Here is a 27,821-nt window from a genome sequence, read left to right on the forward strand (position 1 = left end):
AGACCAAATATTAAGCTAGTGACACATCAATTTGACAATACCTCTTTGACAGGCAACTAACAAAGATAAAAATATAAATTGCTGGAGTTTAAGTATTGATCGAGTGGGCCTGAAAAGTAAGTTGTGGTGCACATATAAGAAGTTTGCATGATTGTGAGCTAGAAGTTCTGCATAGATGGTGGGACAACAGATGTGCATGTTGGCCTACACCATGTGAATGATGTAATGAGTGACAAGAAGCATACATACAAGTTCTGTGTCCAGTTCTTGCAAACCTGTCATTTAGAAAAGTGGTTGAAAGACTGCAAAAACTGGTACGCAAGAAGTGGCTGCACAAGCAATAGAGGGTTGTGCATGTGTTGGCTCTTACTCCATGCACAACATGTAGGAAGTCTCCGGATATAAGATTCTAGAAAATAGGGACAGAAAATGGTGAGCTAACAATTAGTTACCTATTCCTGCAGAATTCAACTGGATTAAGCTGATGTGGATGATGCAGGATAGCGCCACTGGGCATGCTTAATTTAAATAGGACCTCTCTGTGTGTGTGATTATAAGCACACACACACACACACACCAGCAATGTGGGTTCTTCAGAAAAATTTGAATTGGGAATTTTTTGGACAAGTGTTCTAATGCAAATTAGTGTCATTTGCCCAAGAAAATTCAGTTTTCATTGAAAATATTCTGAAGCCCTAGAGCAGTGGTGGACAACTTGTGGCCCCTCCAGGTGTTCTGGTGTACAACTCCCATCTTCCCTTACCCTTGGCTATACTTCCTTTACATAGTTTCAATTTATGAAAACAAAGAAAAATAAAAGTACTGAAACTTTTGGAATTGTAATTAATTTTGGCAACTCAAAGAAACGTGCATGACATGCTGACAACCACTTATCTATTTCAACAGAGTTCAACTCTCTGGCTGGGTTCGGATGATCAGTGGGGGAAGCAACATAGCCAGTTGTTTCCTCCACCCCCAGTGGTTGTGTGACCGGAATTACCCACATTACCCGTGTGGAAGGTTGCTGTGTTGTCTGACCCCAGCACATGGCACAGGTGTAATGACTTTTAATCGACCCTACAACCCATGGCTTCTGCTGTTCACTGACGGACTGACTGCAGATTCAAAGGGCCCACTGACTGACTCTGCCAGTGCTGAACCTGTCTTTAATATTCTCCTCCAGTCAGGACACCTCCCTCCTGTTCTCTAATAATGGACCAACAGATGAATAATATGTCCACAATCAACCAATACTATATGACTAGATTTTGATTCCATAGTCCTGTATAAAAAGACAAAATCCTCACATAATACAACTAACAAGACAAAAATGGCAGCTAGTTAGTTAGCAGGGTGCCAACCTAACATGCAAGCTTTGTATTGATTCTCTGGCTCTACCCAAAGAAAGATACCATTATTTCTCTCTTTAACATTGACTTTCCACACATCTCTTCCTGCCCGAAAACAAAACACATGAACTTATGTAGTTTTTACCCAAGTTAAACACAGCTTCTTCACACAACGTGGGGCTGTTCAGACAACACATTAACAACTCAGTGGTTTATTGTTGGATTATTCAAGGTGGCCACTCTGTATGGTTAACAAGCCACTTTGCAGAAGTTCAGACATGCTAATCCATGGTTCAACAAACAACCCACACTCAACCACTGGGTTCAGGCTACTGTGTTGGGAGAAGAAGCCATTGTTATTCCTACATGTGTGAGACCACCAATTGCATAATCCCCATGATGCAGTGTAGGTTGTTATGGTGTCTGAAGCCAGCACAGAGCACAGCAGGCATTGCTGTGCATGCAGCACAGGTTGCAGGGTGGGTACAAAGCCACCCCCGCAGCACCTGGGTTTGGACAACATGCCAATCCGCACTGCATTGCGGGGGATTCTGTGAATGGCGGCTGCACACACAGGGGCAAGGGAAGGACCATGATGGCTTCTTTTCCCTGCATGATCATCCAAAACACACCCACAGATAAACATTTACAATCTGAATGATTGCTCAAAAAGATCAAAACTGGGAGAAACAGTTTCAAATATGAACATGCTTTTAAACCAAGCACCTTATTTCACTCATGTATTTATTTCAATGCAAAACTTCTCTACATACTTTACAGCCATCATGCTAGTTTCCAGTGTGGAATCCATTCTTCCTTCCTCTGTTGTATCTGAAGTCAATCGTTCCGTTTCTGCGGTAAAATCAGCTGCACAAGCTCCAGAAGGTTCCGAAGTAGGAGGTAAATAGGTTGATGGAATGAAAGTGCTACTTCTCAGCTTATTAACTTCTTCTTCAAGTTTTTTCTTCTCTTCAAGTAAACGAGCTCGGTCTTCAGAAAGGGTTTCAATCAGATCTGAGCGAGAGGCAGTCAATTACTAATAATACCATTCCAATATACTGCATAATTATTTGGATTCAAACTGCAATGTGTTTTTATAATTGATGCTTACCCTTGTCCCTTTCTTGCTGCTGTTTTATTATTTTTAATTTGTCACTAAGATCATTTATTATGTTTTCTTTTTTCATTTTTTCTCTGGTTAGAACAGTGTTAAAGGTAGTCTGAAAAGATAAAACTGGCATTACTTTAGGTAATACGGTGAACAGGAGGGAAAGACCCTCAAAGACTATTTTCTTCACTTCCCAATCCCTCAATATCCTAAACAATGTATTAACAAGTTTAAGGACACAATCTTATACATGTTTAGACAGGGGAAAAAACCTACAGCCCCATGCATTCTCCAGCCAGCTGGGGAATGCTGGAAGTTGTAGGGTATTTTTCAGTTAAACATGCATAGCAGTGCACACTTAGAAGCAAAAGCCTGAAACAGATGCAATATTACTCTGTTATATCAACAATAATTTGCACCTCATACTGTATAAATAAGAGTTAAACATTCTTAAATCCCTCTGAAATCAGAGGAACAAAGATGGCTATGCAGTCACATCCATTTATGTACATCTTAAATACATGAGTGTGGAAATCAGCCAAATGTGAATATTTGTCATGTCAGAAATTTCAGAGCGGATTTGATTCATAGCTCTGGCAGACTTGCTTTGGAGCACCACAAAACCTATTAGGTGTCAATGGGATTTACCTCCCTTCTCACCCCCAAGATTGGCTACATACACATATTTTTTAATCTGATGCTTACTGTTTCCTTGTCGTTCCCCCACTCAATAACAGCACAACCTTCAAGTAAGGTAATGGATGTTGTATGAGAGCTCAGTGAAAACTACTGAAATGAACAGTGATTGCATAACAGCAGGAATCTAGGCAATCATTCCTTTTACTACTGAAGACATAAGGATACCAAAACATCCTGGAAATTTGAGGAATGATTTATCTGCTGTACAGGAAGGCAAGAAACAAAGAAGCTCCTAGTTATTTTCAACAAGCGTATCAAATATGAAATCATAAAACAGCCGATTCTACCTGTTGTTCTGCAGTCAGTGATGTTCGAATGTTTTGCATTTCCTCATTTTTTCTTTTTTCATGTTCTTCAAGCTGCTCCAAAAACTTAACTTTTTCTTCCTGGAGTTTTTCTTGAAGTTCTGCAACCAAGCTTGACGCAGATGATTCAACCGAACTTGAAAAGGGAAAATATGCAGAATCGAATCAAACATTCCAACATGGTCCAAACAAGCATATAAAGGCAAAACTCTCAAACCTCAATAGCACATTATCCAGTGTATGGATAGCTAAGAAATGTGAAATTCTGGCTAACGTTAGCAGCCCATTGCAACCTATTAAGTCTGCATCGGGGGTGGGTGTGGGGATCCTAGATATGAGGTATTGCTGGGGGGGGGGGCGGGCAGTTAACAAAGGAGAAAAGGAAAGCCAAATTCCCAAAAGTCCACTCTCTCCTCCAGTTGACTGCTCTGCTGAAGAATGTTCAGAAGTTACACAAGAAAGAAAGGGAGCTCGGAAGGGCTACATTAAAAAAAGTTATTAAAAAAATACTTAAATTGAAAATTTAGTCTGCAGGGGGAGCATTAATACATTCAGTATAAACCTCAAAATACATTACTCTCCATATTATAGTATAAGGAGGCTACAAGGATGGCATGTACTGCTATACTGTGTCTGTCCTTACATTGCTGAAACAGCACCACCCATGTACAAGAAGGAGGTACAGCAGACTTGAGGGAGCCACAAGTTTTCTAAGATAGAAAAAAAATAAGGAAAAAAACCCTAAAAGGGAACTCCCAAATAGACCAATGAGGACTGAGCATGCTCAGTGGACATGGAATTCTGACTGGCTGGGGAGAGGAAAGAGCAATGGAGAATGCAGTGGCTGGAATCCTGAACAGCAACATTCCACACTGCAACATTTTTTGGCAGTTCCTACTTGTTGTACACTATTGCTTCTCTAAAGTCAGAATATCTTAAAAGCATTATATGGATCTTGCACTACAATAGTAGGCAGAGGAGCTCTGGTGGTACAGGTAGAACCATCAAGAGTCTCCTACTGCAGAATAATTAAAACACAGATAGGCTGCCACACAGTCAGGCCACATAGGGAGCACAATGTTTTACTAGAAGGAAGAAATTCAACTTTGAAAAGATGTAATTCATATTTTGTATCTTAAATAATCCCAAACTTTCCATTCTCTGTGTGGTAAGAGACAAATTATTATTTTACACAGTGCAAATCACTTCAGTTTATTATTCAGTAAAAACATCCTCTCAAATGCATCTCACATTATCTTTGGAAACATTTATTTTAAAGAACAAAAAACCACTGCTCAAGAGCAGTTCAATCCTGCACCTTATTACAGATTATTCTCAAGCAGTTCAGCTGTTTTCAAAAATGAAGTTACACTTAGAATGTTAAATATGATGAAACCACCTGGCTCTACCAAGCGTATCATATGTTGATGTGACTGGGCCTCAAGCTGGCTTTATCCCAAAAAATTTAAAACAGAATCTAAAACTTTTGAAACAAGGAATAGTTATATGATTCCCTGAGTATCAACTTAACAGTTCTATCAATGGCAGTATTAAAAACAAATCACAAAATATTCTTAAAATGCCCAGACTGATAAATTCTATGAACATTAAAGTTATTGCATACGAAGACTGCTGCTCTCCAAGTATACATTTCTAGATGAAAAGTAATTGTGCTTTAGCACTGTGCTTGTAAACTTGCTCCTCGGTCATCAATGCCACAGAGTAGGATTTGCACACAGTAGCCAAGATCTAAAATAACTAAAGGAAGTTCGTGGAAGGAATGTCCTCCTTCCCTCTTCCCCCAGAGCTCCCTCTCACATTGTTCAGGGGAGGCCCAAATTCTCTGGAGAGACTTATCAAGGAGGTGGGCATAAGTGAGAAACCTTTCCTTCCATATATTTCCTGAAGTAAACTTATCTTAGAATCCAACCAGTGATTAGTAAATTATATGCGCATACGCACAAACTGCACTTCATCATACTACAAAGACACCTTGATTAGAATAGAGATTGGGCCTTTCCCATACTTTCACCCTTCAGCCTAATAGCCTATTATTGCAAGGGCAAGATTGGGTGGTGCCTCCCATTTTATCCCAAAATCCCTGTGGCAAAACACAAGTGCTTGTCATGTTGTACCTGTATTAATGAATATATAAATGTGTGACTACTCAAGGTTAGCTAGTGAGCTTTATGTCTTAGTAAGACTTTGAACCTGGGCAATTGCAATCCTAACCATTGCTCACACCTGGCTCTGGTGTTAAACACACTCAGTTGCCAAGAGGAGAGGGAAAAAAGGAAATTACTATAATCACAAGATGACACTTTGTCCTCCACATCAGGCAGCCCTCCTTCAGCAGAATATAAATACACCCAGGTCAGACCTGACTGGTAGCTTGGCCTGGTTTCTCCGGGGGGTTTTCCCCTCCATTTGGAGCATTTGTCCCAATCATTCCATTTTCTTACCTGCTTCCTTCTGTCCTTAGACTTATCTGAGCTTTAACCTTAATCTTGTCTACTTAGCAATATTATCTTGGACTGTCCTTACAGTGTGATATTTTGACCTTTCTAAGCAAAGTGTTTCAGGAGTTTCTTGGTGATGCTAGTCCCTGATCCTGTTGGTTCTTGTTTCAGAGCTGCTTCATCTGCCTTCATTCCAGCACTGACAGCTACAACTTTAGGACAGGAACAAGGGTGGCAGCTGTATCAGAAGTAATCATAGATGCTGACTTTCTGGCTCAGAATATGTACAAAAGCACTACACCCAACAATCCATGAAGCACCTGCCTCCCAAAGGCTGCTTGGCAAAGCAATTTATTTGGTATCATGGAATGGAGATAGGGAAGGACAGCTGGGTTCTACCTTACAAACTGAATCCTCACTGGAAGCCCTGGACTAAAACTGACTAGGTTGTAGCCATCTCCAAGAAGGGGTCCAATGAAAGTTTCCCTGAGTTCCTGGACTAGAGTGTGAATCAAAGAATCATCCAACATACAACTGAGACTTTCAATGACTTTTTCTGTTATCCTCTCATCCTATTGGTGACAACAGGAAAGAGGAATGCCAGAAGTGTATGGTGCTAATCTGAGATACAATATGCATGCTTTATGTACATCCATGTTTATGTAAGATCACCTCCTAAGTGTGCTGGTTATACCAGGGCAAAAGATGAGCTATTGACTCTAACAGGTACCATGCATCCATTGGTCTAAGGTCATGTGTTCTCAGACTGGAGCAAAAAGCTATAAATGCCTTTTACTGTGGGAGGGGAAAGGAAGAGTATTACTCCCACCAAAAAAATATTTTTTTAGCTCCCTCACAACTGCTGAACATTGAGACTCCTTCCCCTTGCAAATACTTGGTCATGTGCCTGGAGAAGAATATACCACCTCTACTGCTGGTATATCTCTTAATAGAGGATGCCTCTATAAAAATGTACATTGACCAGAGAGCACCTAGAATTTAGCTGGTCTTATTTTATTTATACACCACCTTTTGATGGACCTCAAAAGGCCTCCCAAGGCCTTTGACAACCATAAATTACCTTAATACAGTGAAAACTGAAAGCAGTAAAGTATAGCATAAAAGAAAGTCATTAACAAACCATTCAAGAACCATTAAAAACTTCATGTAATAAAAATGTTTCTGTTGCCCGCCTAAAAACCATAAAAACTGGCCTGTCTGTCCATAGGACAGTTCCACAATCAGGGTGCTGCCACTGAAAAAGTCTCGGCTTAACTGCTAACAAGATCAAAGGAATCCCCCATGGCAGTCTAGGGCCCTTTTATGTTTTTACATTTTGGATTAAAAGGAACCAGACTGCACTATGTGATTAGTTACAATACAAGACAGAGAGAGAGAGAGAGAGATAATGTACAGAATTTCATAAATCCTGTCTTTACCAGTTGAATTTCTCATTAAATCCCATATCAAACAAAGTTTCTTCAAAACAGGATGGGTCGTACATTGGATTGGCAGGCCAACAGAAAAGAACCTTTAGTTGAATCTCACTTATGCACACATACACACTCAGAGCCAAACAGCCCACTGTGGGCTGTGGTGCAAGCCAGTGGCGATTTTGTATATTCAATGCCTGGCTATGGTTTCTTGTGTCATGTGAACCCAGGCCATGGGGGTTTAAGCAGGGTCGCATGACACGTCAGGTGTCACATATGAAAATCCTGTCCAGCATGGGCTGCAAGCCTACGTGGCGTAATTAAGCCATAGTGGGCTCTTTTGATCTTGCTAACCAATGGCACTGTTTCCTGCAGCTAAAGCCCAAGCAGGCTTTTGATGTGTCTTGCTCAAACAGCCTCTTACGACATTTTCTTTAAAAGTGAGAAGAGTTTCAAAACAGATGGTGATATTGGCAGGGTGGGTGGGTGCGTGGTAGTAGCTGCTTAAAGAAAAAGAAAAAAAAGCAGTCAAAACTTTTGACTGGATTAGGCCCGATCCAGAGATCCTTGCAAGTAAAAAAAGAAAAGAAGAGTCAGATGCATGCTTTTCTGAAAGTGTTCCACGCCCACCTTCTGTCCAATACTTTTGCCCATGTTAATTCTGTCAGTACTCATCAGTTTTTGGAAGGTCAGGGTCTCCGGCTTCAAACTCCTAATGGAACATTCTCAAACTGGGGAGAGGCAATGAGTGGGGTACCGCAGAGCTAATCATGGGTTAATCATGGGTTAAACAAATCAGTTAACCTACGATTAATTTAACAATTTACCACTGTTACATGTGAACGGGGCAATAATGGAATGAAGCCTGAAGCGTTTTCAGAGAATAATTATATAAAAGTACTAAATTAAGTCTAATTAAGTCTGGTATCAGGTGCTAAAAGCAATAAAAAGGCTTTCTTCAGATATGTGAGTAGTAAAAGAGAGGAAAGAAATGGTGGATCAACTGCTTAATGAGGATGGCAAATTGATAACAGATGACAAAGGAAAGGCTGAAGTGCTCAATTCCTACTTTGCCTCAGTCTTCTCCCAAAAGTGGGTCTATGACCCCCCTGGAAAAAGTGAAGCAGAAGTTTCCTTGAATGAGTTCAAATCTTCAGGGCCCGATGAACTGCATCCTAGAGTAATGAAGGAGATAGTGGAAGAACTCTCAGAACCTTTGTCTATTACCTTTGCAAAATCATGGAAGATGGGTGAGGTGCCGGACGACTGGAGAAGGGCTAACGTTGTTCCTATCTTCAAAAAGGGCAAAAAGGAGGAACCTGGGAACTACAGACCAGTCAGTCTGAGATCTATCCCTGGGAAAATTCTGGAGCAGATTATAAATAAGTCAATCTGTAAACACCTTGAAATCAATGCAGTGATTACTAGAAGCCAACATGGATTTGTCAGGATTTGACAAATCCTGTCAGACTAATTTGATCTTGCTGTGGACGTCATATATCTTGACTTCAGCAAAGCTTCTGACGAAGTGCCCCATGATATTCTGATTAACAAACTAGCTAAAAGTGGGCTAGATGGAACAACTATTAGGTGGATTCACAGTTGGCTACAGAATCGGACTCAAAGATCAATGGTACCTTCTCAAACTGGGGAGAGGCAACGAGTGGGGTACCGCAGGGCTCGGTCCTGGGCCCAGTGCTCGTCAACATTTTTATTAATGATTTGGATGAGGAGGTGCAGGGAACGCTTATCAAATTTGCAGATGACACAAAATTGGGTGGGATAGCTAATGCCCTGGAAGACAGAAACAAACTTCAAAGTGATCTTGATAGGCTGGAGTGCTGGGCTGAAAGCAACAGGATGAAATTTAATAGGGATAAACGCCAAGTTCTACATTTAGGAAATAGAAACCAAATACACAGTTACAAGATGGGGGATACTTGGCTCAGCAATACTGTGCAATATGGCTGCAAGAAAGGCAAATGCTATTTTGGGCTGCATTAATAGAAGTATAGCTTCCAAATCACGTGAGGTACTGGTTCCTCTCTATTCAGCCCTGGTTAGGCCTCATCTAGAGTATTGCATCTAGTTCTGGGCTCCACACAATTCAAGAAGGACGCAGACAAGCTGGAGCGTGTTCAGAGGAGGGCAACCAGGATGATCAGGGGTCTGGAAACAAAACCCTATGAAGAGACTGAAAGAACTGGGCATGTTTAGGCTGGAGAAGAGAAGATTGAGGGGAGACATGATAGCACCTTCAAATACTTAAAAGGTTGTCACACAGAGGAGGGCCAGGATCTCTTCTCGATCCTCCCAGAGTGCAGGACACGGAATAACGGGCTCATGTTAAAGGAAGCCAAATTCCACTGGACATCAGGAAAAACTTCCTGACTGTTAGAGCAGTGCGACGGTGGAATCAGTTACCTAGGGAGGTTGTGGGCTCTCCCACACTAGAGACATTCAAGAGGCAGCTGGACAACCATCTGTCAGGGATGCTTTAGGGTAGATTCCTGCATTGAGCAAGGGGTTGGACTCCATGGCCTTGTAGACCCCTTCCAACTCTGCTATTCTATGATTCTACCTGAATCCAAATTATGCATAACCACCACAACAGTATTTAAATATACCTTAGATTACAGCCTTGGCAAGGTAATAATAAACATCAGAGGCTTGTATCCACTACTGGCTATTCTGCTGACAGGTGTTCAACGGCAGAATGGGGAGATGGCTATTTTCAGTAATTTCCCTTCTCTGCAGCCCCCCCCCCAAAAAAAAACCTATTTGGAAAGGTTGGGAGACCCACCTGAGCAGATTTTGGAAGCATTCAATTAGATGCCATTAGAGGAGAACCGCCCCAAATTGGCTTAATAAGCACCCTGGTTGGGGAAAAGCACTCCAACATGACACAATAAGCCATGATGAGTAGCTTATGAACCACCATGGCTTATCATGACATGCGAATCCAGTCCATGTCTGAAGCCTATGTGGATTGTTCAAATTCCCATCAATGCATTCAACTCCTCTTTGGAGATAGTTGTTTCGTTTTTAAAGCTGTCCTAATTCCCCAAAGGTCAGTGGGAAATAAATGCACCATTCTGTGCAGTTTGCTATGATTTTTTCCTTGTTGATGGGAAAAGGATATAAAGGTTGTAGAATTGTGTTGAAACTCTCACCTAGATTCCACACAGTGCAATGTTCCCAAGCTGGAGGCTCCACTCCAATGGATCCTCTCCTCCTGTCTAAAAATGTAGTCATCTCTACCTATAAAGCGGAAAGTATGTGTGTGTAATGTATGTCCTGAAATGTTTGATGGTTTGTTTTAAAGTTACTTCACAGGCCTAGGACCAGCCTACCTTGCAGGTTTGTCATGAGGGTAAGAGGGAAAAAAGAAATGAATTGAATTTGTTTAAAAGTTAATTCACAGGCCTAGCACTGGCCTGCTACTTTAAGATGATTACCTCACAGACATATATCTTAGGGGGCCCGAGCAACGGCAGGTAGAAACTTGAAATTTGCATCTTTTTTAGCTGGTAGAAACGTTGTGTATCCTGATTGTTTTTGAAGTTTAGACAGCTGCTCCAGCCAAGACATGATAGGAGGCGTAGGCATTTCAGGTAGAACAAAAAATGTGGTTTATGATGAAACTCTAATTTAAAATACAGTTCTTATTAACACAATTTCCCATGTACTCTTAACAAAACAATTTACAAACTCAACAAAACCAACCAACCTAAAGATGAATACGTTGCAGAGAAATTTATTATTTATCAAATAAATGTTATAAACATTATTCATGGACCTGAGCAATGCCAGGCATACCAGCTAGTTCTCACACAGCATTCTCACATAGTTGTGTACTTATATTTTTAAGGCAGTTTGATCTGTAATACTTTTCCCCACCACCACCTGATATACCATCAAATAAAATTTCCCCTGCTCTTTTCCCATCAAAATCGAACGTTAATGAATCAGAAACACAGTTTATAAAACTCACTGAATCTTGTGCTCTGTGAGCAGCCAAAAACAATTTCTACTGCTCATTATCATTGTTTCTATACCTCCCCATAGCCAAAACTCTCTGGGCAGTTTACAATTCATAAAAATGCAACAGTTAATCATTGATCTTAAAGATTTGAAATACTGTAGCACCATTTCAGAATCTTTACCGCTTTAAATCCTCCTCTCAAAAGGCAAGAAGACTCGGCTGTATGGATCTTATACTAGCCTATCATTTTCATCTTGCATTCATTACATCCCATAGTGCTGTGTGCAAAGAATAATCAATAAAGATTATTATTTGGATTCAAAGGTTCCCTTCCTTTACTGCAGGACTGAGGAACCTTTAGCCCTTTTCCCTGTAATAAATTTGAGATAAACCCATTCCTTACCCCAGGGCTGAAAGAGAAGAAAGGGCTTCTCTCTCAGCACTGGGCAGGGAAAATGCTCCCTCCCAGCTGTTCTGCATGGATCAGCTGAAGGGGCGAGGCTGAGAAGGATGTGTGTGTGTGTGTGTGTGTGTGTGTGTGTGTGTGTGTGTGTATGCATGTGTGAATTGGGAGGTGTATGATGTGGGGAGCAGGTGCATGCCAGCAGTGGCTCCACCCACTTTGGGCAGTAGTCCCACCCTCTACTGGAATATGGCATCTGACATTTTGGCCCTTGGACCAAAAATAGTTCACCACTCCTGTTCATCTGTGAGAGAAAGGGAATCTTTGGATCCAACACTATGAAATGAAAATAAATTTTACGTTCAAATTTCACAATTTTAAAACAATGCATTTAGAATCCTTAATGTTAGATCTTGATAATTTCCATCTATACTAGCCTATTCCTTTATTCAAATTAGACAGCTCATAAGTCAATCATCAGTGACTGAACTGAAAATGTCAGCTAGTAATGAACTTTGCTACATTTTATTACTTGCCATTCCCAATTACGCAAAATATTTTTTTTCAAAGGTACACATCATACTAATATATAGAATAACCAAAAATTAATTTAAAGCCCCACATTTATTGATTTTAATTTAAATTATGTTTTCAGTGAGTTAAATACTGAAAAGGCAACACACATCCCAGATATCAGAATTAAAACCTATTGGATATTTACAGAGCAAACAACCAAAGAGCTATAAACTCCAGTAAAAAACACTTAATAGAAGTAGAAGCATAGCTAATGAAATGAACCAATGAAGCTAAATTAGGTAAGGAGTTTAAATATTCAACAATAAGAAGGGAGGAGGAAACCTAAAAGGAAGGGAAAGGGGGTAGGAGGGGGGATACTGTGTGTATTGTATTAGAAAATGATTATTAAATAGTTAAGACCCACCCACACCCACCCTCATGTGAACGTCCTGCAAAATCAACTGGAAGCAAAAAACTTCAAATGACAATAGATACCAAACTAGATAAGGTTGTCAAGGGTTAACAGACTCCGATTTTCTGGGTATTGCTACTGCAATCCCCTTTCATTAGTTTCTGTACAGCAGATTCAAATGTGCTTAACTGAGGGGGATCACGTCTACACAAAGGGAGAGGACCATTTGTTTGAAAGTGCCTTTCAGATTTAACAACTTTTCACATTAGAGGGGAAGAGAATTTTCAAGGTCTCTCCCCCACATGTCAATTTTTCAACATTTTCATATTGAGACAATGGCCAGTTCAGATAAGCCCTTAAACCACAGCCTTAACCATGATGAATAAGGCTTTTTGCTTTATTCACCTTGGTTAAAGCCATGGTTTAAGGTGTCTTCTGAACAGAGCCAATAAAAAATAAAAGTCACTAAAAAAAGAGTATCACCATTAGAAAACAGAAGCACTAGAAGCCCAATGCAAAGATTTGATCCCCCCTCTAAAGGAGGTCTGAATTGGTCTTTATTTAAGGAATCTGAATGCCCCTTAAGTACAAGCCATTAAGTGATGGAATTAGGGATTAGTTTCCAGGGCAGGGTGTTAGGTTAAAGATATTTAAGGGGAGAAGGTGTAGAATCTGGTGTTGGAGAAAACTTCCCTTACTACACTGACTGCAAAATATATTCAGCATAGTTGATTTTATTTTATTGCAAACTTTACAGGGCAATTTAATTCATACAGTACCTCCGATTAACTTGCATCTCAAGTTGCTGGATTTTTTCCAAAAGTTCTTTTTCAACAGCTTCCCTCTGCAACTCAAATTCTTTAAGGGCATTTCGTACTGCATCTTCTTTTTCACAACTGAGCTTCTTTACAAGCACTTTGTTGTCCTGCTCATGGTTAGCTAGTAGCTGTTCTTTTTCCTCTTGAAGCTTATTGATAGTGGCTTCATATTTCTTCTTCTGTTGACATAGAGTCAAGTTCTCCTCTTTTTGCTTCTCTAGGGCACTCACTTCGACTTCTAGCTTACCTTGCAATTCTGTTATTTGTTCTTCCAATCTTTTTTCTGCTTCAAGAGCTTTTTGATGCAAAGAGGTTACTTTGCTCAATTCAGTTCTAAGGAATTTTGTTTCTTCTTCATGCCTCTCAATTAGTTCTGAAATACACTGATCTTTTTCAATTGTCATTAAAGTTCTTAGCTCTGCTAAACCCACTTGATATTCGTCATTATTAACTTGAATCATATGGTTCAATTTATCAATCTCTTTTCTTAAGATTTCAGTTTCTTTGTCAACAAGGGATTTTAAATTATCCTGCTCCTGTGTTTTGCTTTCTTCCAAGAGTAGTTTTATTTCATCAGTTTCTGCTTCTTTTAATGTAAGTTCAACTTCCAATTTGCATCTCAAGTCAGACAGTTCAGAAACCTTGACTTTTAATTCTTCAATCTGCTGTTCTTTTTCATGGACATCTGCAGCATGAGACGCTTGCATATGTTCAAAATGGTGTTGATTTTCCCTTTTTAATTTCTCTAAACAATCATTGTGCTTAGCTGTTAGTTCTTCAAATTCTTGGGTATGTCTGTGATGTAGATTGTATTCTAATTCCTTTAGATGATCTTGCTCCAAAGTCTGAAGCTCTGCCCTCAGAAGTTTCATTTTTTCATCGTTTTCAATATGAAGCTTTTTCAAACTTTCTAATACCCTTTCACGTGCCTCCCTTAGTTCTTTAATTTCACAACTCTTATTCTTCATTTGGCATTCCAATTCAAGCAGCTTCTGGTCTTTTTCACTTTGTAAAAACACAACTGCTTCCTTTTCATTCTTTACTACTGTAAATTCATTATCTTTATCATGCAAAACATCTTCAAGACCTTTTAAGTCACATTTCAATTTTGTAATCTTTCTTTTGTTCTCTTCATCATCTTCAACTAAGGTATTCATTCTACTTTCATATTCAGTTTTTACAGATTGCAATTCTTTTTGATGTTTATCTTTTAGTGTTTTTTCAAGAGAAAGTTTTACTTTTTCTATAATATTCCTAATTTCTATTGAAGTACATTTTAAAGAACTGGAAAAGTCACATTGTTCTTTTTCTACAAATGTTCTAAAGTGGCAAAGATCTTGTTTGATGTTTATTAAATTTAGCCGAGATTCCTGGGCAACATCTTTACATTTCTCCAGATAAATATTTATAGCAGAATTCTCTGAAGCTTCTTTCGCACATTTATTTGTGTCTTGCATCCGCCTACTGTCTATTGCATTGATAACCGAAGAATAGAGGGACTCCACCATCATCTCTGGGCTTTGTGGATCACTTATCACATTTGGAGATGCTGGGTTTTCTTCTATTATAAACTCATTCACTGCTGACATAAAATCAGATTCTGGACTTTCTGCCAGTGAGTCCAAGTCTAAAGACCCTTGCTTAAGGGATTGCTCTATGCCTGGATGAGCAATAGTTTCAAAATCAAATGTATGAGCATCAATACTGTCTGGAGACAATTCTTCTAAAGGACCTGGGGGACACACAGGAGGGCACAGAGGACCCTGAAGACTAAGTGGAGGAGGAGTTTTAGGAGAGGTAGCAATTGTTATTCCTGTTGTACTTTCCATCCTTGGTGTAGTGACAGATTGTGGTGAAGCTTGGCTGTTGGAAGCCTAAAAATGTAAGACACAGGCCAGAGTTAAAATGCTATACTTTCATAATAATTCCCAATATAGCCCCCAAACCAAGCATAATGAGCTCCATTCCTAAAACCTCATGGCAGCTTACAGGCAGGTATTAAATAGTAGAAGTAAGTGTTGTCAGAAGGGAAAACCCCAATGCATGCCAACAAAACCTTATTTGAAAGCACTTTACTTAGTAAGTCAAGCTGATTTAAACAACTAGAAAATTATGTCATAAACTGATTGCAACTAGTGCATATAGCAGGGTTTTCAAGATAAATTGCAGCATTAAGAATTAGTATATTGTGTCAGTACCCATGCATTTAGAGAAGTACAATTTTATTTAATAAATCAAGTCTCATAGCACAAAGATAAGCATGAAATCTAGTCATGATCAAACTGTGCTATTTTTTCCTTGATCTTGACTAAACCATATATCCTTAAGTTAACATAAAAGCAAAATAAAATAATAAAAATAATTGTTGATTCAGGCTTTAGACCGTGATGGCAAACAAAACAGGGTAGAAAGACTAAATTCAGAAGTTTTTAAAAAATGACTAAGAAAGAAATTGACTTCCCTATAGTATTTCTTTTTTATTTATAACTACTTAAAACACACACTCCAGAAGGCTGATTAAGGCTTGTAGCATTAAGCAACCAAGTGCTTAGAGTGGTACTATGGGTATCTACATCAACATATCACAATACATGATGCAAGCTAAGGGTCAGGGTAAGTTTACCAGCTCATATATATCTGAATCAAGTTATTAGACTACAATCCTGTGTGTTATTTGTTATTTTGAAAATTTGAAAATTTGTTATTTTCTAACAAATAAATACATTTGTTAGAAAAGAGCTGATGCATGATTTGATGCTTCTCAATCAATACCTACAGTAAGTGTCCAAGAAAGAAAGAAAAACTCCTTCTTAGAAGCATAATTATGAACATAGGAAATCCTACAAGACTCCTAAGGCAAAATGTTTTAAGAGTTTCCCCTGGATTTAAGTCTCTCCATATGTTACATCTGCCAAAGATGCTATAAAAATAGTCAAAGGACCCCTGATGATGTGACAAGCAAGTGAATTCACAACATATGCTTTTAGAAATATGGAACTGACACTTAAGTATGTTTAATATTTGGTAGACCTGAAATTCTTGGGGATGAAGTCAGAATATGCTAAACACCACACTTCAACTATTGTGATGAAGGAATAAGCAAATTGTGGCCCTCCAGATGCTTTGGCCTACAACTCCCATCATCCCTCACCAATGGTTATACTGGCTAAAGCTAATGGGAGCTATAGGCCCAAACATCTGGAAGGCAAGTTTATTTATTTATTTTATTACATTTTTATACTGCCCAATAGCCAAGGCTCTCTGGGAAGTTCATAATTAAAAGTTGCCCACCCCTGTCTTGGCTACTTTAATATTCCAATATTAAAAGCATTACAAACTATAATACAGAGAAAACACATCTCTTAGCTCAGTACTCCAATATGTCTATTAAGTTTCTGTTCAATCTAAAACAGTATGAAAACATGAATAAGACAAAGGAGATTCAGAATTTGGAAAAAATATATAACAGGAAGATTTAGGGCATAGTTAATTGAGCTATTTAAAAAGTAATTGCTTCTGACTTTAAGGTGTTTGCCCATATATTTGACAAAGGTATACAAGACACAACAAGAAATTCAAGTGTTTTAAAGGTGGTTATAGTTAGCTGTTGATCTATGACTGTATTGGAATTTCCATTATTGAAAGACTTTAGGACTAGATCGATATCTGATTTTTATGCTTTTGAACTGTGGTGTTAGAGGAAAATTCTGAGAGTGCCTTGGACTGCAAAAAGATCAAACCAGTCCATACTCCAGGAAATAAAGCCAGACTGCTCACTTGAGGGAATGATATTAAAGGCAAAACTGAAGTACTTTGGACACATAATGAGAAGACAGGATACCCAGGAGAAGATGCTGATGATAGGGAAAGTGGAAGGCAAAAGGAAGAGGGGTCGACCAAGGGCAAGATGGATGGATGATATTCTGGAGGTGACGGACTTGACCTTGGGGGAGCTAGGGGTGGCGACGGCCAACAGAAAGCTCTGGTGTGGGCTGGTCCATGAAGTCACAAAGAGTCGGAAGCGACTGAACGAATAAACAACAATGCTCTAGACTGGGGTGAGCAACATGTCTCCCTTCATATGTTTTCGCCTACAACTCCCATCATCCCTCACCATTGGCTATGCTGGCTAGGGCTGACGGAAGTTGTAAGTCAAAGCATCTGGGTGGCCATGTTGCCTGCCTTGCACTAGCCTCTAGAGCACAATCAGAAATTATAAAATCAGTGCATAAATAGTTGCATACAGTATGTATACTTTGTGACAATTTGAATGTCATGCTGCTGCATAGTTATTGTCAGAATGTTACCTTTAATAAACTAAGAACATGAAAACAACTTATCACAGATAAATAGCAGCTGTCAGTCAGGCACTCTTCCCATCATAATCCATCAACCTACCACCACGAAATAGCAGTACCAAAAACAGAGATTGGAGTTTTTTTTAAAAAAGGTTGCGGATGAAATGTGTGATTCAGCCCACTATTTTAAAAAGCCACTAAAATTCTGCTTTCATTATATTTGATGCTTAAGTGCTTTTACCATTTTTATTATGGCTATTATCAACACAACGGGGTTGTGTATGTGTGTGTAACTGTCTACAAATCATGGCACATTCTCCCACACTGAGTTTTTGGTGAACATCTCCCCTTACACTGTTGTTCTGACAAGGTTTATTCAAATACAACAGTGCGTATTTGCCATATTCAGGATGAATGCTATTCCAAAAAAATTCCTGACATGATGAATATTGCTTTTCCTCACTTGAGGGATCATTCAAATAGATCATCACATGAAACTGATGAGGTAAAAAGCACCTCACAGGAATGGTGATCTGAAGCAGAGATGCAACCCAGGGTGGTGTTTGGTGTAGCAAAACACAACTTCACCAGTACACACTCACTTCCTGCTTGTACAGAGAGTCTTTGGATCCAAAACAAATTTAAGAATCAATCCTTAAAAGCAATTTAAAGGCTTCAGGAAATATGCATAATCTGAAGTGGAAATGACAAAACCAAGAGTAAATATTACTCTAAAAGTTCCTTGCTAACAATGGATCATGAATTCAGTATGGTCTACCCTCTGGGGAAGATATTCTTTATTACCAAAGACCTTCATCATATTATGAGTTCAGTGCCTAATAATAATATATTATTATTCCTATTATATTACGATCATTATTAGACGCTGCTCTCAGGATTGTGGCGTAGGTCTACATCAGACAAAAAATAACATCAGGAAATTAAGAGGAACAAAAAGAAGAAGAATTTAGCCTCTCAATCCAAAATACATTTCTTAAAAGTAGTCCACACTGATTTCACCTCACAATTAAGTTTATGCCAAATAATTGTGCTTAGGTTGGGCATGTTATGTTTTACCCTTCTATACAGTCGCATGCATATCCCAAGGATACCTTTTGTTCGTTCAGCAGATCTGTAATGGTTTGTGACATTTCATCCAAACTTTGTGCTGCTTTGACCAGGTTATGTAGAGCAAGTACATGCTGGTGGAGAGGTTCGAAATCACAAAGTATGGGGACCCTTAAAAATACAAAATATTAAATGGGTTACATTTATTAGAGAACAAATGACATTTAGGTTATATTTAAGAACACTTATTTGCTAAGCCTTAGACTTGAAGTACCTCCTGTATACACTTACAGCAGTTTCCAAACTGGCCCTTGCACTAACACAGATGCTACTCTTAAGTTCCTTGACCTTCAGAAGCAGCTAAATCAGGGTGTGAAAGTGGTTGTGTGGGAAGAGGGAAGGCTCTATTTCTAACTCAGGGTAAGATGGTCAAAGCAAGCTGAGAAAGGATGAAGGCTTATAACATATGAAACGTATATGGAGCCAAGGTGACATACTGGGAAGAATAGATCCACTGTTCATAGAAAGCTAGTCCAGCGATAATATGTAGGTATACACTCCCAGAGTGCATCTTCAGTCACTGGCAAATAGTTCCAATCCAAAGAAAATTAGGGATAGATGTTAAGAAAAAAAGTTCCTCAATCTCTTGCAGCCATGCCCCCAAAACAAGTCAAACTCAATTGGTAGAATTTAATTCACCATTAGAGCAAGATATGCCAGGCATATGAAATCATAGGTGAATTCGTAGACATTATAAAAAAAATACCAAAAGCTAGAACCAATTCAGGATGAAAAAATGAAGCCAAAAGCATCAGGGTAATGACTGCACAAAGGTCGTAAAGATAATGTGAAAGGTTGGTCACAGAAAACAACCATGGCTTAGTCTACTTACAGCATGGTTACCAAATCTTAATACCAGGAGTAGTACAGTCCAGCTTAGCCAAGTACCAAGTTTACTGGCTGTCCCAAAAAATACCTAAATTGGTGTGCTAGATACCAGTACCCAGGCTAAATACCTGGATCATGGGTCCATCTACACAGCCCTAAAACGTGCCAGGTATAGAGAGCTGACCAGGCTCCAAGACTAACTGTATGCAAGCACTAGGCACAAGAACTGCAAGACTACAGAGCATCTGTAGCAAAACACAAGTCCATAGACTATGTGACTGGTACCACAACTGAAGATTATTGAGATACCAAGATTAACTCCACATACATGTATTTGCAACTGAATCACAAACATATGTGCCATGAAGCAAGGATTGGGCTATGTACAAAAACTGCTCTAGATACCAACAACATCAAGTAACACTAGGACCAAAGTACAGGCTAGGAAACCATGCAGTCAATATAATGGAAAAATACTAGGTACTTAATCCATAAAATTAGAGAACATGAAGTAGCAAGAATCGACCTGGGTTCCAAATCTGCCAATAGCAAGAAAATGCACTAAATACCACACCTGGAGCAGAGTACAGGAACTGTTGATAAAAAAAGATCACCAGAACATGAGGCATGGAATGACTGCCAAGACCATCAGTGTCAAGTAACACTAGGTATTGGGATGTAGGCTAGATACCAGGACCAAAGGAAATGCTATGTACTGTAAAGTAGACTCTAAGTACCAAGGCTGTCTTAAACATAGACAAGCAACTGCAGGGTATAATTACATCTATGCATTACTGACTCAGGTCCCATTCATCTGCTCCAATAGCAGCTGGAATTATAGCTTGTTTTCCAGGGTCATGCCATGAAGCTGAATGGTGGGAGATTCAGAACAGATAAAAGGAAGTACTCCTTCTCATGGTACACCACAAAACTATGGATTTTGATATCAAAAGATGCCACCAATGTGAAATGCTTTAACAGGGGATTAGACAATTTCATGGAAGGTAAGACTATAAATGGTACTTCTCATGGTGGCTATTTTTTATTATTTTATTTATATTCCACCTTTTTTCTTCTTCGCATGGCAGAATTCAAGGCAGCTTACACAGTCCTTTTTTTCCATTTTGTCCTCCAGTATCAGAAGCAGTATCCATCCCAATACAACAGGCAAGACGGTGTTACTGCACTTGAATCCGGTTTTGGGTTTCCCATAGGTTTTGATGGCCACTGTGGGAACAGAATGCTGAACTACACAGGCCTTTGGTTTGAACCAGCACCACTCTCCTTATATTCTGATGTTCACAGCTAGATCTATGTATTAGTGTCAAAAGTCAGCTCCAACAGAAGGTGCAGCTGTAATGTGTCTTGTCAGTTGGTTACAGCTGCTTTCTTTCTCTGAACACGAGAGGAAGGGTGCTGTTGCATTCATGTCCTACTTGTGGGTTTTCTTTTGGGCGCTGGTTGGCCACTGCGTGAACTAGATGGACCTTAGTCTGATCCAATATGCCTCTTCTTTAAACACATCAAGAATTCTAACAGAAAACTCTAAAACTGGGCCAGCAGAGCTGCACAAAGACTTGCTTGGACCCAGATTTAGTTTGTGCAACAGGGCTGATAAAAGCAAATGTTGCCCACTCCTCCCAACAGCACCTCCTCCATCCCTTTGAAAATGCTACACAGAGCATCCGGGTTCCTGCTGAATGAGGTGAGCTGTGTGTACGGGGTGATGTACTGGTGTGGGCAGGGGGGAAGAAATGGGGGGTCCCTGAGGCACCAATCAGAGGCAGCTTCTAAGAGTAGAACTCTTCTGTCAACAGAAGACAGCTTAAATCTAAGCAATTTAAAAGTGTACAGGTGATGAATACTGAGACTCTAAGCAATTAGCACAAGGACAGCCGACTCAAATCATGTACTTTTTTCTCTGACCCACTATTCCACAATTTTACATGCTATCATTTATGTAGTGGGAACCCGAAACCCTGGCTAATCAACTAGAAATCACTCAGGGATCTACCAATAGATCCTGATCTACCTTCTGCCTGCCCCATATGATGGAATTAATTTTACCTGAGTAATGGTTGTACTTCTGAAGGACAAAATGACTGCAGGAATTGCAGGTCAGATAATGAGATATCAGGAAGTTCACCATCAAACCTGCGAGGTTTTCGGGTCTGTATGTAAAACAAATTATATATGAATATCATAAACAGGTAAATGATTGAACATTTAAAGTATAAATATTAGTTATACAGTTTAATAGATTGCTTTAACTGGAAATTATGTTTCATATAGTAGTATAATATTCCATGTTTAAAAATATACTTTCATCTTTATTGTGTTTTCATTCTCAGGATTCATCATCAGTTATGATGCAAGGAATTGTAGGCAAAAACCAGACTGAAAAATGAAGATTAAGGTATTAACTCTACTAAAGATTTCTCTACAATGTTATATCATACTGTTCAAGCTATTATCATAAAATGTTCAAGAGGAGCACTGAAAAACTACATCAGAAATATTTTCTGTGAGAGTTCACAAAGTGATGAGACCCAACCTAGATGCTATCAACACTGATGCAATTAAGATGAGATCAAGTCAAGTCACAAGAAAAATATTTTAACACAGAATATGATCCATTTAAGTGTAAAACGATGCACACCAAGGGAAAACGTAGTAACCGCAAGTACTCTGATTGGATCTGAACTGCTCTATCTGGGAAAGAAATCTTTGGGTCATGGTGGTGAGTTTAATAAAAGCTGACAGTGCACAGCAGAAAATCCCACATTAAAGGTGGAATATAAAACAATGACTATCATAATTCATTTTAGAGAATTCTTAGCATAGCCATCACTGTATACAGTTCTTGCTGCCCCATCTTGAACAGTATATTGTAGAGCTGTGGACTTTGCAGAAAGGGGAAACCAAAATGGGCTAACAAGTTCCCTATGAGGAAAGACTAACACATCTGTGGCCTTTTAATTTACAGGGAAACAAAAACAGATGGCAGCACAATCCTAGTCACACCTATGCAGAAGTAAATTCCGCTGAGTTGAATGGGGGCGAATGTCCTAGAAAGTGGCTGCAGGATTGCAACACAAAAGCGGGGAGAAGAGAGGGGACACAATATAGTGGTTTTTTTTTTAAAAAAAAGTTACAAATTGCATGTTCCTACAATGACTGCAGCTGACTTGAAGGTAGGTTTCTTTAAAATAAATCAATAGTATTTAACTCCTTATAAAAGTGCAATGCATTTACGACAATTTACTGGATAAATGTTAGATGTGCTCAGTGCCACAAGTGGATTGTATATAGATATTCTGTTTCTTCATGGTTATACAAACATTTTGGAAAAACATACTCAAATTGATTTCCAATACTGGAGAATACTCGATCCAAAATCTAAAAAGAATGTGCTGCATTGTTTGAAAAAAAGATGTTGATATAATGGATCTAGTAATAAGTTTATTAACTGCCACAAACACCTGCATTTGAAACACAGCTGGCAACTTGTGACCCTCCAGATGTTTTGGCCTACAACGCCCCTCATCCTTTGCCATTGGCTATGCTGGCTAAGGCTAGTGTGAGCTGTAGGACAACACATTTGAAGGGTCACAAACTGCCTGCACCTCATTTTTTAAAAATCTGGAATATCACTTTAACAATTAAAATATTTTTTTCTCAAAAGCTGCCTTTCAGAAAACAAATTTGTTAAGAAGTGGCCAGTTTTTATTATGTTATGGAACAGTATGTTTCAAGGTAACATTTATCATTATATTAAAAGCTCTTATTGTTTTGTTGATTTTCCTGTTTGCTTTTATGATTTTAGTTTTTATATAAAAAGACTAGAAAATGAATAGTATGGGGAATCATTTTTCTCCTGTTCTCACTATATTATACTGATTTACAACAGATTTAGGACAGTCAAAAGAAAGCACATCTTCACACAACACATCATTAACTTATGCCATAAATTGAGATAATAGAATTGTTTTAGAGGACTTTAAAAAGAATAAGCCAAATTCATGAAAAAATATCCCTATCAAGTTAAATGAAATCTTTGGAGGCAACATGCCTCTAAATACCATTTGCTAGGATAAGTAATGCAATATGGCAGTTGCTTTTATGCACTGCTTGTGGACTTCTCATAAGCATCTGGCTGGCTGCTGTGAGAAAGACAGGAACTGGTCGAGATAACGCCCCTGACTCAAAAAAGCTCTTCTCATCAGACCCTTATAATGGGATCCAATCCCTGACTTACTCCTGCTAGGCGGACATAGAACCATTTAAAAATCCCTTTATACTGTTGCAGTGCACAATTAGGCTAACAGAACTGCCACACCAGCAGGCCACCAGCAGTTGTGCAGCATGAAGGCACAGTAGAGAAGACCAGGGCTCAGCTTGAACCCTAAGCTCACTCAGGCTCATTCCTATGCCCTGTGCTGTTATAATGGCACTTCTCTGAAATGGGTGTCAAAACTTGTAACACTCCCATTTAAGTCTGACTGCGCAGGGTTGACTACCCTAGACACCCTGCCACTAGGGAGGGAAGACTGCCTGCACTGTTGCATTTGCTCTCATTTCTGCTGCTATTCTTACATTTGTTTAACTTCATTGATCTTTATTTATACCACTGGCATAACAGCCAGTGTGGAAGCACAAGGTTAATTCGACACTTTAACCTTCAGTTATATGTTTCAGAACAAGACCATTGTGATATTTTCTATTTCCCTATATCAGTAAGTGGAAGACAGCTGAGTCTGCACACCCGGCAGGCACTCCAACCTCAGAATGTCCCTTGGGCACCCACATACCTCCAAGCGTATTACAGCTTTGAGCTAAAACAAATGCCGAGCTAAAACAAATCTGAAGCTTCAGCTGAACTTTGGGTCTCAGAAACGGTTCCTCATTACTATTTAGCTCCAGGTTCAGAGGAAGTCTAGGGCTCATTTTGCTTGCCATAGCCTGGCTCCTCTCTCGCTGTGGAGAGCAGGATTATCAAATTCTGCTTGAACACAAATATTTTTGCTTGACCAGGTATTCCTAAGGAAGCAAGAACCAAGTTATGTAAAGTTTTTTTGTCTGGTTATTTTCAAGGTTTTTTTTTTTTTTTGCAACAGCAAAGTAAATAGCAATTCACAAGTCTGAATGATCTATCTACAGATTTAATTAAAAATGTGAACAGAGGAGGTGACCCAGGATAAACAGATCAGCTGAAGTATTTCTCTGTCTTTTATATTAATATGATCACAATTTGCCCTAGAAGACAAAGCAATAATTCTATGGCACAAAGAACCAAAATACCCCTTTAATAGAAGTTTGTCAATACTAAGAGTAGCTATGGGTTTCTTCCTAGATTTACATCATACTATGTACTCATTAGATGTCTTCATTAAAAATGAACATAAAATACTCACACAAAAGGATGGAGGCCAGGCATCAAGTCCCCTGAACAAACGATTTCTTAGAAAAGATTTCCCTGTGCAATGAAATGTATGTTACTTCTTTAAACCATTTCTGCAAGACCCTCTAATAATATAAAAGTGTGACACAATGGCCATTCACATGTGGAATTATATTCTCTTCAGATCTCATTTACCAGTTGAATAGATTCTCAAAGAAGAAAAGTGAAAAGGCACCAAATGCAGGAAAAAGAGGCTAATACATTTTACACTCAAGAGCGCTATGCATGTAAGCAGTGTAAAATCTATTCATTTACTTCATTATTAAAATCTACACCAATACCTTGCAATATAGCTGCATTTTGTTTACATTCATAGTGCCCTCAAGCCCAATGTTTTTCTTACACACTTAGAGGTCTCCTTCTTGCCTTTTCCAATAAGTTTCAAGAAAATATTTGATGTTATAATTCTTATTTAAACTCTCATAAACATTAAACAGATGTCAGTATATGTACTTAAAACATAATGAACCCTAAAATGTAGAAAAAATAACTAAGTAAAACTTTAAATTAGGAGCCTGCTTACACAGCCAATATCTGATTTGAAATTGCACTCTGCAGTTGCTGTTACAAATTGGAGCTGTTTGCATGACACAACAGGCTGCAGCATGTGAATATACACTTTGCATACAGTATGCAACCCCCGCGTGGGGGTTATCACGTCATGGGAACCTGGTGAAACAACCCTCACATAATCCATGATCTGTTTTAGGGTTATAGAGGATTGTTTAACCCACTGTTGCCAGGTTTGCGCAACAAGACAATTCCTGAGTGGAGGTTGCATATTTAACTTGGCACCCACGGGCACTGAAGCTCATCTTGACCCAGTCACTGTAAGATATCCATGTGCAAAGCTCCATGACTGTGGCACAGCGAAAATTGCCTAATCTATGAAACCAAAGTAGACACGACTGGGAGCCAAATGTGTTTATTCATGTGATAGTGCTGTTCATATAAAGTAGTCTGATAAAGTAGGGGCAACTTTTTTAAAAATAAAAACAGACGAACCATCCAGCCATCCCCCAGCACACCCACCCACTTTTGCCTTCCACTGCTCTGCTACACCATGCACCTTTCTCCTAGCTTAATTATAATAAATGAAGTGAGGTAAAAGTTGGGAGAAAAGTGCCCTGGGCAATGGCACCATCGGAGGTCCAGCAAGGGAGAAGAAATGGTTCCTACATATTCCTACCCACCTTTTTCAAGTATATGATTATGCATGATTAAGAGCAGATATATGAAAAAATGTGGCTGATACTGGGACATCTAGTTTGCTTGAGTAGCCACTGCACTCCAGTGGTTCAATGTGAGTAAATAGTCACCACATGCTACAATTTAAAGCAGCCTCCATGTGGTAGGCGTAACGTATAAATTAGTCTTCATTCAAGGGCAGAAGTGTTGTTAGTGCGAATGTTACATTTTTGTGTGCGCCCCTGAAACTTACTAAATACTTACTAAATAATTTCCCAAAAGATTCTCTTTTGGCCTTCTCTGCATCATAAAGATGTTTCCCATCTTTTATTAAAGCACCAGCCCACTATAAGAAAAAACATATTTATGTTAAATATATACATATATGCACATATACACAGAGGCCATGACATCTCCTTTAGTTATTCAAAGGTTTGAAGTTTAAATTATCTACTCAAGTCACTTACCTCCCTGTAGTGTTTTACAAACATTTTTCTCCTTACAACTTCAACAACAGCCAAACAGTACATCTGAGGGACATTGCTAAGTTTCTCTACAATCTTCACTCTCTCTAGCAGCTCTGTTACAAGACGAAGCAAAGCCTGTAGTTTCTCTCCATCCTGATCAGCGTGAAGCATTACAAAGCAGCACCATCTATGGAGCATAAAATTGAACTGTAACATACAGAACTCATATCAAATAAGAAAAAGTTGTCTACTGAATATTTCAACCTGAAAACTCACTTTTCTCAGCTTAGTGCAACATGAGCACTAATGTCAATTATGTTGCATACTGCAGGGTTGGGCAACTTGTGGCCCTCTCGATGTTTTAGCCTACAACTCCCATCACGTCTCACCATTGGCTCTGCTGGCTAGGGCTGACAGTAGCTGTAGGCCAAAACATATGGAAGGCCAAAGGTTGCCCAACCCTGTACTAGTATAAGGCAATTATTTATTGCATTTTTATACCACCCAATAGCTGAAGCTCTCTGGGTAGTTCACAAAAGTTAAAACCATCAGACTAGTAGAGCAGGTTAGCATCAAAGTATAAAACAAACAATAGTATAAAAACACAATAAAATAATATATAAAAGTACAACCAGAGTAAAACTGAGTCCACCTACGCCTGAAGTGAAAGTTCTGGATTCAGGAGCACCCCCAAAGTGCAAAAAACCCACCCCAGAACAGGGTAAACATCACCAGCTGGACAGAACCACCCGTTAACAGTACCTCCGTCACGTCTGGACTGAGTTTCAGTTTGTTGGCCCTCATCCAGTCCATTACCGTGCTCAGGCAGTGTTTCGGAACAGCCACTGCCTCACCTGGGTTTTATGAAAAGGAGAGGTAGAGCTGGTGTCATCCACATATTGATGACACCTCAACCCACATCTCCAGATAACCTCTCCCAGCGGTTTCATGTAGATGTTGAATA

General features: G+C 39.2%; 1 protein-coding gene across 2 annotated transcripts in view; it reads right to left on the reverse strand.

Moving 5' to 3' along the window:
* Positions 1 to 27,821, reverse strand: part of RB1CC1 (RB1 inducible coiled-coil 1) — a 68,872-nt gene that overhangs the window by 14,461 nt on the left and 26,590 nt on the right. For both annotated transcript variants that reach the window (XM_063130715.1, XM_063130716.1), the window contains exons 10-18: positions 26,858 to 27,044; positions 26,655 to 26,736; positions 25,156 to 25,217; positions 21,809 to 21,912; positions 18,898 to 19,024; positions 13,449 to 15,361; positions 3,444 to 3,597; positions 2,461 to 2,569; positions 2,123 to 2,363 (exon numbers count right to left, since the gene is read on the reverse strand). In XM_063130715.1, coding sequence (XP_062986785.1) covers positions 2,123 to 2,363; positions 2,461 to 2,569; positions 3,444 to 3,597; positions 13,449 to 15,361; positions 18,898 to 19,024; positions 21,809 to 21,912; positions 25,156 to 25,217; positions 26,655 to 26,736; positions 26,858 to 27,044 — 2,979 coding nt within the window. The remainder of the gene's footprint in view (positions 1 to 2,122; positions 2,364 to 2,460; positions 2,570 to 3,443; positions 3,598 to 13,448; positions 15,362 to 18,897; positions 19,025 to 21,808; positions 21,913 to 25,155; positions 25,218 to 26,654; positions 26,737 to 26,857; positions 27,045 to 27,821) is intronic.

This window comes from Elgaria multicarinata, chromosome 7, assembly GCF_023053635.1.
Source record: "Elgaria multicarinata webbii isolate HBS135686 ecotype San Diego chromosome 7, rElgMul1.1.pri, whole genome shotgun sequence".
NCBI classification, from domain to species: Eukaryota; Metazoa; Chordata; class Lepidosauria; order Squamata; family Anguidae; genus Elgaria; species Elgaria multicarinata.